The 12,299-nt window shown below is 49.8% G+C and overlaps 1 protein-coding gene across 1 annotated transcript in view; it reads left to right on the top strand.

Moving 5' to 3' along the window:
* The window catches only part of atp10a (ATPase phospholipid transporting 10A), a 206,094-nt gene that overhangs the window by 113,381 nt on the left and 80,414 nt on the right, over positions 1-12,299 (top strand). Inside the window, exon 10 of the mRNA XM_082962802.1 lies at positions 7,973-8,537. Within this exon, the coding sequence (XP_082818928.1) occupies positions 7,973-8,537 (565 nt within the window). The remainder of the gene's footprint in view (positions 1-7,972; positions 8,538-12,299) is intronic.

Genomic DNA, 12,299 nt, shown 5'->3' with positions numbered 1-12,299 from the left:
CACACACCTCTCTCTCTATCCCACACACACACACACACACACCTCTCTCTCTATCCCACACACACACACCTCTCTCTCTATCCCACACACACACACCTCTCTCTCTATCCCACACACACACCCCTCTCTCTATCCCACACACACACCCCTCTCTCTATCCCACACACAGACACCTCTCTCTATCCCACACACAGACACCTCTCTCTATCGCACACACACACACACCCCTCTCTCTATCCCACACACACACCTCTCTCTCTATCCCACACACACACACCTCTCTCTCTATCCCACACACACACCACCTCTCTCTCTATCCCACACACACACACACCTCTCTCTCTATCCCACACACACACACACCTCTCTCTCTATCCCACACACACACACACACACACCTCTCTCTCTATCCCACACACCCACACCTCTCTCTCTATCCCACACACACACCTCTCTCTCTATCCCACACACACACCTCTCTCTCTATCCCACACACACACCCCTCTCTCTATCCCACACACACACCCCTCTCTCTATCCCACACACAGACACCTCTCTCTATCCCACACACAGACACCTCTCTCTATCCCACACACACACACACCCCTCTCTCTATCCCACACACACACACACCTCTCTCTCTATCCCACACACACACACACACACACCTCTCTCTCTATCCCACACACCCACACCTCTCTCTCTATCCCACACACACACCTCTCTCTCTATCCCACACACACACCTCTCTCTCTATCCCACACACACACCTCTCTCTCTATCCCACACACACACCCCTCTCTCTATCCCACACACACACCCCTCTCTCTATCCCACACACAGACACCTCTCTCTATCCCACACACAGACACCTCTCTCTATCCCACACACACACACACCCCTCTCTCTATCCCACACACACACACACCCCCTCTCTCTATCCCACACACACACACCCCTCTCTCTATCCCACACACACACCTCTCTCTCTATCCCACACACACACCTCTCTCTCTATCCCACACACACACCTCTCTCTCTATCCCACACACACACACACACACACCTCTCTCTCTATCCCACACACACACCTCTCTCTATCCCACACACACACACCTCTCTCTATCCCACACACACACCCCTCTCTCTATCCCACACACACCCCTCTCTCTATCCCACACACACACCCCTCTCTCTATCCCACACACAGACACCTCTCTCTATCCCACACACCCCTCTCTCTATCCCACACACACACACCTCTCTCTCTATCCCACACACACACACCTCTCTCTCTATCCCACACACACACACACACACCTCTTTCTCTATCCCACACACACACACACACACACCTCTCTCTCTATCCCACACACACACCTCTCTCTCTATCCCACACACACACACCTCTCTCTCTATCCCACACACACACACCTCTCTCTCTATCCCACACACACACACCTCTCTCTCTATCCCACACACACACACCTCTCTCTCTATCCCACACACACACACCTCTCTCTATCCCACACACAGACACCTCTCTCTATCCCACACACAGACACCTCTCTCTATCCCACACACAGACACCTCTCTCTATCGCACACACACACACACCCCTCTCTCTATCCCACACACACACCTCTCTCTCTATCCCACACACACACCTCTCTCTCTATCCCACACACACACACCTCTCTCTCTATCCCACACACACACACACCTCTCTCTCTATCCCACACACACACACACACCTCTCTCTCTATCCCACACACCCACACCTCTCTCTCTATCCCACACACACACCTCTCTCTCTATCCCACACACACACCTCTCTCTCTATCCCACACACACACCCCTCTCTCTATCCCACACACACACCCCTCTCTCTATCCCACACACAGACACCTCTCTCTATCCCACACACAGACACCTCTCTCTATCCCACACACACACACACCCCTCTCTCTATCCCACACACACACACACCCCTCTCTCTATCCCACACACACACACCTCTCTCTCTATCCCACACACACACCTCTCTCTCTATCCCACACACACACCTCTCTCTCTATCCCACACACACACACACACACCTCTCTCTCTATCCCACACACACACACACACACACACCTCTCTCTCTATCCCACACACCTCTCTCTCTATCCCACACACACACCTCTCTCTATCCCACACACACACCCCTCTCTCTATCCCACACACACCCCTCTCTCTATCCCACACACACCCCTCTCTCTATCCCACACACACACCCCTCTCTCTATCCCACACACAGACACCTCTCTCTATCCCACACACAGACACCTCTCTCTATCCCACACACACACACACCCCTCTCTCTATCCCACACACACACATCTCTCTCTCTATCCCACACACACACACCTCTCTCTCTATCCCACACACACACACACACACCTCTCTCTCTATCCCACACACACACCTCTCTCTCTATCCCACACACACACACCTCTCTCTCTATCCCACACACACACACCTCTCTCTCTATCCCACACACACACACCTCTCTCTCTATCCCACACACACACACCTCTCTCTCTATCCCACATACACACAACTCTCTCTCTATCCCACACACACACACCTCTCTCTCTATCCCACACACACCCCTCTCTCTCTATCCCACACACACACACACACACACACACACCTCTCTCTCTATCCCACACACACACCTCTCTCTCTATCCCACACACACACCCCTCTCTCTATCCCACACACACACCCCTCTCTCTATCCCACACACAGACACCTCTCTCTATCCCACACACAGACACCTCTCTCTATCCCACACACACACACACACCCCTCTCTCTATCCCACACACACACACACCCCTCTCTCTATCCCACACACACACCTCTCTCTCTATCCCACACACACACAGCTCTCTCTCTATCCCACACACACACACACCTCTCTCTCTATCCCACACACACACCTCTCTCTCTATCCCACACACACACCTCTCTCTCTATCCCACACACACACACCTCTCTCTCTATCCCACACACACACACCTCTCTCTCTATCCCACACACACACACCTCTCTCTCTATCCCACACACACACACCTCTCTCTCTATCCCACACACACACACCTCTCTCTCTATCCCACACACACACACCTCTCTCTCTATCCCACACACACACACCTCTCTCTCTATCCCACACACCTCTCTCTCTATCCCACACACCTCTCTCTCTATCCCACACACACACCTCTCTCTATCCCACACACAGACCCTCTCTCTATCCCACACACACACACCCCTCTCTCTATCCCACACACACACACCTCTCTCTCTATCCCACACACACACACCTCTCTCTCTATCCCACACACACACACCTCTCTCTCTATCCCACACACACACACCTCTCTCTCTATCCCACACACACACACCTCTCTCTCTATCCCACACACACACACCTCTCTCTCTATCCCACACACACACACCTCTCTCTCTATCCCACACACACACACCTCTCTCTCTATCCCACACACACACACCTCTCTCTCTATCCCACACACACACACCTCTCTCTCTATCCCACACACACACCTCTCTCTCTATCCCACACACACACCTCTCTCTCTATCCCACACACACACCCCTCTCTCTATCCCACACACACACCCCTCTCTCTATCCCACACACAGACACCTCTCTCTATCCCACACACAGACACCTCTCTCTATCCCACACACAGACACCTCTCTCTATCCCACACACACACACACCCCTCTCTCTATCCCACACACACACACACCCCTCTCTCTATCCCACACACACACACACCCTCTCTCTATCCCACACACACACCTCTCTCTCTATCCCACACACACACACCTCTCTCTCTATCCCACACACCTCTCTCTCTATCCCACACACCTCTCTCTCTATCCCACACACACTCTCTCTCTATCCCACACACACACCTCTCTCTCTATCCCACACACACACCTCTCTCTCTATCCCACACACACACACACACCTCTCTCTCTATCCCACACACACACCACACACACACCTCTCTCTCTATCCCACACACCTCTCTCTCTATCCCACACACACACCTCTCTCTATCCCACACACACACCCTCTCTCTATCCCACACACACACCCCTCTCTCTATCCCACACACACACACCTCTCTCTATCCCACACACAGACACCTCTCTCTATCCCACACACACACACCCCTCTCTCTATCCCACACACACACACACCCCTCTCTCTATCCCACACACACACATCTCTCTCTCTATCCCACACACACACACCTCTCTCTCTATCCCACACACACACACACACACCTCTCTCTCTATCCCACACACACACCTCTCTCTCTATCCCACACACACACACCTCTCTCTCTATCCCACACACACACACCTCTCTCTCTATCCCACACACACACACCTCTCTCTCTATCCCACACACACACACCTCTCTCTCTATCCCACATACACACAACTCTCTCTCTATCCCACACACACACACCTCTCTCTCTATCCCACACACACACCTCTCTCTCTATCCACACACACACACACACACCTCTCTCTCTATCCCACACACACACACACCTCTCTCTCTATCCCACACACCTCTCTCTCTATCCCACACACACACCTCTCTCTATCCACACACACACCCCTCTCTCTATCCCACACACACACCCCTCTCTCTATCCCACACACAGACACCTCTCTCTATCCCACACACAGACACCCTCTCTCTATCCCACACACACACACACCCCTCTCTCTATCCCACACACACACATCTCTCTCTCTATCCCACACACACACACCTCTCTCTCTATCACACACACACACACACACCTCTCTCTCTATCCCACACACACACCTCTCTCTCTATCCCACACACACACACCTCTCTCTCTATCCCACACACACACACCTCTCTCTCTATCCCACACACACACACCTCTCTCTCTATCCCACACACACACACCTCTCTCTCTATCCCACATACACACAACTCTCTCTCTATCCCACACACACACACCTCTCTCTCTATCCCACACACACCCCTCTCTCTCTATCCCACACACACACACACACACACACACACCTCTCTCTCTATCCCACACACACACCTCTCTCTCTATCCCACACACACACCCCTCTCTCTATCCCACACACACACCCCTCTCTCTATCCCACACACAGACACCTCTCTCTATCCCACACACAGACACCTCTCTCTATCCCACACACACACACCTCTCTCTATCCCACACACACACACACACCCTCTCTCTATCCCCACACACACACACCCCTCTCTCTATCCCACACACACACCTCTCTCTCTATCCCACACACACACACCTCTCTCTCTATCCCACACACACACACCTCTCTCTCTATCCCACACACACACACCTCTCTCTCTATCCCACACACACACCTCTCTCTCTATCCCACACACACACACCTCTCTCTCTATCCCACACACACACACCTCTCTCTCTATCCCACACACACACACCTCTCTCTCTATCCCACACACACACACCTCTCTCTCTATCCCACACACACACACCTCTCTCTCTATCCCACACACACACACCTCTCTCTCTATCCCACACACACACACCTCTCTCTCTATCCCACACACCTCTCTCTCTATCCCACACACCTCTCTCTCTATCCCACACACCTCTCTCTCTATCCCACACACACACCCCTCTCTCTATCCCACACACAGACACCTCTCTCTATCCCACACACAGACACCTCTCTCTATCCACACACACACACACCCTCTCTCTATCCCACACACACACACCTCTCTCTCTATCCCACACACACACACCTCTCTCTCTATCCCACACACACACACACACCCTCTCTCTCTATCCCACACACACACACCTCTCTCTCTATCCCACACACACACACCTCTCTCTCTATCCACACACACACACACCTCTCTCTCTATCCCACACACACACACCTCTCTCTCTATCCCACACACACACACCTCTCTCTCTATCCACACACACACACACCTCTCTCTCTATCCACACACACACACACCTCTCTCTCTATCCCACACACACACCTCTCTCTCTATCCCACACACACACCCCTCTCTCTATCCCACACACACACCCCTCTCTCTATCACCACACACACACACTCTCTCTCTATCCCACACACACACACTCTCTCTCTATCCCACACACACACACACCTCTCTCTCTATCACACACACACACACACCCCTCTCTCTATCACACACACACCACACCTCTCTCTCTATCACACACACACACACACCTCTCTCTCTATCACACACACACACACACCTCTCTCTCTATCCCACACACACCTCTCTCTCTATCCACACACACCTCTCTCTCTATCCCACACACCTCTCTCTCTATCCCACACACACACACCTCTCTCTCTATCACACACACCCCTCTCTCTATCACACACACACACCCCTCTCTCTATCCCACACACCCCTCTCTCTATCCCACACACACCCCTCTCTCTATCCCACACACACACACACACCTCTCTCTCTATCCCACACACACACCCCTCTCTCTATCACACACACACACACACCTCTCTCTCTATCCCACACACACACACACCTCTCTCTCTATCCCACACACACACACACACCTCTCTCTCTATCACACACTCACACACACCTCTCTCTCTATCCCCCCACACACACACACACACACCCCTCTCTCTATCCCCCCCCCCCACACACACAAACACACACCTCTCTCTCTATCCCACACACACACACACATCTCTCTCTCTATCCCACACACACACACACACACACACACACACACACACACACACACACACCTCTCTCTCTATCCCACACACACACACCTCTCTCTCTATCCCACACACACACACCTCTCTCTCTATCCCCCACACACACACACCTCTCTCTCTATCCCCCACACACACACACCTCTCTCTCTATCCCACACACACACACCTCTCTCTCTATCCCACACACACACCTCTCTCTCTATCCCACACACACACACCTCTCTCTCTATCCCACACACACACACACCTCTCTCTCTATCCCCCACACACACACACACACACCTCTCTCTCTATCCCACACACACACACACCTCTCTCTCTATCCCACACACACACACACCTCTCTCTCTATCCCACACACACACTGCTCCTGACTTTTAAAACTTTAGGCACCAAACAGAATTTATGGAGCACCAAAAATATATCTATTTTAATTTTTTTTTTAATATATTTTTGTCTTTTTCTAGGTCTATATGAAACCTACCTTTTTTGAGTTAATCTGATGAGTAGCAGCGATATCTAGACATGGAGATCAGTAGAATAGTCATATCTCTGATACGGAGCCATTTCACTTTCCTACTGTTCCTCCTTTGTTTCCTTTGTCCCATTAGTTCACGGTCTTATTCACACAATGCCCTTGTGCCCCAGCCAGGCTGTCAGGGTTTTATGCCTAAGAGAAGGCCGTCTCTGTGGCCAGATGCCTGGTGCTGTCCCTCAGCACCCGAGGGAGAGGGATAGCGAGAGGGAGACATGTCTCTCTCCCTCTGTCTCACATGTCTCCCTCTCTCTATCCCTCTCTCTCTCTCCCTCCCTCCGGTGTGGATGAGATTTGGGCTAATGTTTCTAACCCTCTGTCCCTCTCCCCTCAGGTGCGGATGAGATTTGGGCTAATGTTTCTAAACCTCTGTCCCTCTCTCTCAGGTGCGGATGAGATTTGGGCTAATGTTTCTAAACCTCTGTCCCTCTCCCCTCAGGTGCGGATGAGATTTGGGCTAATGTTTCTAAACCTCTGTCCCTCTCTCTCAGGTGCGGATGAGATTTGGGCTAATGTTTCCTAACCCTCTGTCCCTCTCCCCTCAGGTGCGGATGAGATTTGGGCTAAAGTCCCCGGTGAAGACTATCGAGGACTTCATCAAACGCTTCACCTCCAGTCGTCTCACCTCCAACTCCAACAGCAGCAGCTCTTCCAGCCTCAACCGTTCCTCCCACCGCGAATGTTCCAGTGTCCTGTCCTCCCCCTCCGCCGAGAGCACCCTGACTAAATTAGATGAGGAGCATCACCTTGGATGTCCCGGAGGTTTGGAGCACGCCTTCTCTCCGGTCCCTCCTCACGCTACCGAGAGAGAACCCGGGGCCCTAGAGGAAGGAGAGCTCCGTTACGAGGCAGAGTCACCTGACGAGGCCGCCCTGGTGTATGCAGCGCGTGCCTACAAGTGTTCTCTGGTTGGCCGGCTACCTGATCAGGTGACGGTGGAGTTACCTCACCTGGGGAAGCTAAGCTTTGAGCTGCTTCACACTCTGGGGTTTGACTCCACCAGAAAGAGGATGTCTGTGGTGGTGAGACACCCGCTAACAGAACAGATCACCGTCTACACTAAAGGAGCTGACTCTGTCATCATGGACCTCATCACACTGCCACCTACAGGTAGGAGGACCTCACAGCAGGCCACGGGAGGGGTGGTAGGGGACCGGTCACTATGATGCTTGAGTTTATTAGGTATAATCTCACCTACAGTGCTTTCAGAAAGTATTCATACCCCTTGACTTATTATGCAGTTATGGCAAGTCAGTTAGGACATCTACTTTGTGCATGACAGAAGTCATTTTTCCAACAATTGTTTACAGACAGATGATTTCACTTATAATTCACTGTATCACACTTCCAGTGGGTCAGAAGTTTACATACACTAAGTTGACTGTGCCTTTAAACAGCTTGGAAAATTCCAGAAAATGATGTCATGGCTTTAGAAGCTTCTGATAGGCTAATTGACATAATTTGAGTCAATTGGAAGTGTACCTGTGGATGTATTTCAAGGCCTACCTTCAAACTCAGTGCCTCTGCTTGACATCATGGGAAAATCAAAATAAATCAGCCAAGACTTCAGAAGAAAAATGTAGACCTCCACAAGTCTGGTTCATCATTGGGAGCAATTTCCAAACGCCTGAAGGTACCACGTTCATCTGTACAAACAATAGTACGCAAGTATAAACACCATGGGACCACACAGCCGTCATACCGCTCTGGAAGGAGACGTGTTCTGTCTCCTAGAGATGAACGTACTTTGGTGCGAAAAGTGCAAATCAATCCCAGAACAACAGCAAAGGACCTTGTGAAGATGCTGGAGGAAACAGGTACAAAGGTATCTATATCCACAGTAAAACGAGTCCTATATCGACATAACCTGAAAGGCTGCTCAGCAAGGAAGAAGCCACTGCTACAAAACCGCCATAAAAAAAAAGCCAGACTACGGTTTGCAACTGCACATTGGGACAAAAATCATACTTTTTGGAGAAATGTCGTCTGGTCTGATGAAACAAAAATAGAACTGTTTGGCCATAATGACCATCGTTATGTTTGGAGGAAAAAGGGGTGAGGCTTGTATGCCGAAGAACACCATCCCAACCGTGAAGCACGAGGGTGGCAGCATCATGTTGTGTGGGGTGCTTTGCTGCAGGAGGGACTGGTGCACTTCACAAAATAGATGGCATCATGAGAGAGGAAAATTATGTGGATATATTGAAGCAATATCTCAAGACATCAGTCAGGAAGTTAAAGGGTCTTCCAAATGGACAATGACCCCAAGCATACTTCCAAAGTTGTGGAAAAATGGCTTAAGGACAACAAAATCAAGGTATTGGAGTGGCCATCACAAAGCCCTGACCTCACTCCTATAGAACATTTCTGGGCAGAACTGAAAAAGCGTGTACGAGCAAGGAGGCCTACAAACCTGACTCAGTTACACCAGCTCTGTCAGGAGGAATGGGCCAAAATTCACCCAACTTATTGTGGGAAGCTTTTGGAAGGCTACCCGAAACGTTTGTCCCAAGTTAAACAATTTAAAGGCAATGCTACCAAATACTAATTGAGTGTATGTAAACTTCTGACCCACTGGGAATGTGATGAAAGAAATAAAAGCTGAAATAAATCACTTTCTACTATTATTCTGACATTTCACATTCTTAAAATAAAGTGGTGATCCTAACTGACCTAAGACAGGGAATTTTTACTAGGATTAAATGTCAGGAATTGTGAAACACCTTCGCCAAATACATTTAAACTCAGTTTATGTAAACTTCCGACTTCAACAAACTTCCGACTTTTGCAGTATTACTTTAGTGCCTTGTTGCAAACAGGATGCATGTTTTGGAATATTTTTATTCTGTTCAGACGTTCTTATCTTCACTCTGTCATTTAGGTTAGTATTGTGGAGTAACTACAATGTTGTTGATCCATCCTCAGTTTTCTCCCATCACAGCCATTAAACTCTGTGACCATTTTACAAGTCACCATTGGCCTCATGGTAAAATCCCTGAGCAGTTTCCTTCCTCTCCGGCAGCTGAGTTAGGAAGGACTCCTGTATCTTTGTAGTGACTGGGTGTATTGATACCCCTTCCAAAGTGGAATTAATAACTTCACCATGCTCAAAGGGATATTCAGTGAACCAACAGGTTTATTCCTGATATAGGGAATGAGGCCCAGCAGGTTCATTCCTGATATAGGGAATGAGGCCCAGCAGGTTCATTCCTGATATAGGGAATGAGGCCCAGCAGGTTCATTCCTGATATAGGGGAATGGGGCCCAGCAGGTTTATTCCTGATATAGGGGAATGAGGCCCAGCAGGTTCATTCCTGATATAGGGGAATGGGGCCCAGCAGGTTCATTCCTGATATAGGGAATGAGGCCCAGCAGGTTTATTCCTGATATAGGGAATGAGGCCCAGCAGGTTCATTCCTGATGTAGGGAATGAGGCCCAGCAGGTTCATTCCTGATATAGGGGAATGAGGCCCAGCAGGTTTATTCCTGATATAGGGATTGGGGCCCAGCAGGTTTATTCCTGATATAGGGAATGAGGCCCAGCAGGTTTATTCCTGATATAGAGAATGGGGCCCAGCAGGTTTATTCCTGATATAGGGAATGAGGCCCAGCAGGTTTATTCCTGATATAGGGAATGAGGCCCAGCAGGTTTATTCCTGATATAGGGAATGAGGCCCAGCAGGTTTATTCCTGATATAGGGAATGAGGCCCAGCAGGTTTATTCCTGATATAGGGAATGAGGCCCAGCAGGTTTTATTCCTGATATAGGGAATGAGGCCCAGCAGGTTTATTCCTGATATAGGGAATGAGGCCCAGCAGGTTTATTCCTGATATGGGGCCCAGCAGGTTTATTCCTGATATAGGGAATGAGGCCCAGCAGGTTTATTCCTGATATGGGGCCCAGCAGGTTCATTCCTGATATAGGGAATGAGGCCCAGCAGGTTTATTCCTGATATAGGGAATGAGGCCCAGCAGGTTCATTCCTGATGTAGGGAATGAGGCCCAGCAGGTTCATTCCTGATATAGGGAATGAGGCCCAGCAGGTTTATTCCTGATATAGGGAATGAGGCCCAGCAGGTTTATTCCTGATATGGGGCCCAGCAGGTTTATTCCTGATATAGGGGAATGAGGCCCAGCAGGTTTATTCCTGGCTGTTGTAGGAGAGAAATGTAGAGTAGGTCTAAAAATCCTTAATGGCGAAGGTCTACACACACACACACACACACACACACACACACACACACACACACACACACGTCGTTAGTCGTCCAGGAACGCAAAGAGCTAATTCTGTGTACACACCGTCACCAGACACCTGTCCAGGATTGCTTAGCAAGGCTGCCTGCCATTCCGTCCCTTTCTCTGCCACAACAACGCAGTGAAGTGGTTGAAGAAACCCTGTTTGTTAGGTGGAGGGTTCCCCTGACCCCTCCAGGAAAACCACAGCGTTGGGGTTTTTAAAATGGCTGAGTGTGAACCTGACTTTGGAAGTCTTTTGGTGTGGCGGCGATGTTGGGGAAGAACGTTTTGTGAAGCAATGGGACCCCATTCAGTGTGACACACTGCCAGTAAATGCAACAGGGTTTCTGTGATGAATCAAAAAAACGTTGTCCTTACCCTTGCAATAGTGTATTCAGTATTGGACCTGTGTTAATGCTCATCTCAGCACGTCATAAATGAAGGCAGGTTGAACTGTAGTAGAAAGTTATCGTCGTATCACCTTGAATAAAGCACCTTGGTAACTGGCATAAATCAAGGGAGAAGGTGGTGCTTTTATTTTTATTCTGGCAACTTTTTCCTCAGTTACTCTGAAACGATCCTGGATTCATTTTGTGAACGATGATATTGATTTTCCAGTCCCAAATGGTACCC

The sequence above is a fragment of the Salmo salar genome, chromosome 16 (genome assembly GCF_965601325.2).
Source record: "Salmo salar chromosome 16, fSalSal1, whole genome shotgun sequence".
Lineage (NCBI taxonomy): Eukaryota > Metazoa > Chordata > Actinopteri > Salmoniformes > Salmonidae > Salmo > Salmo salar.
The sequence above is the reverse complement of the archived record's forward strand: the minus strand, read 5'-3'. Positions and strand labels throughout refer to the sequence as shown.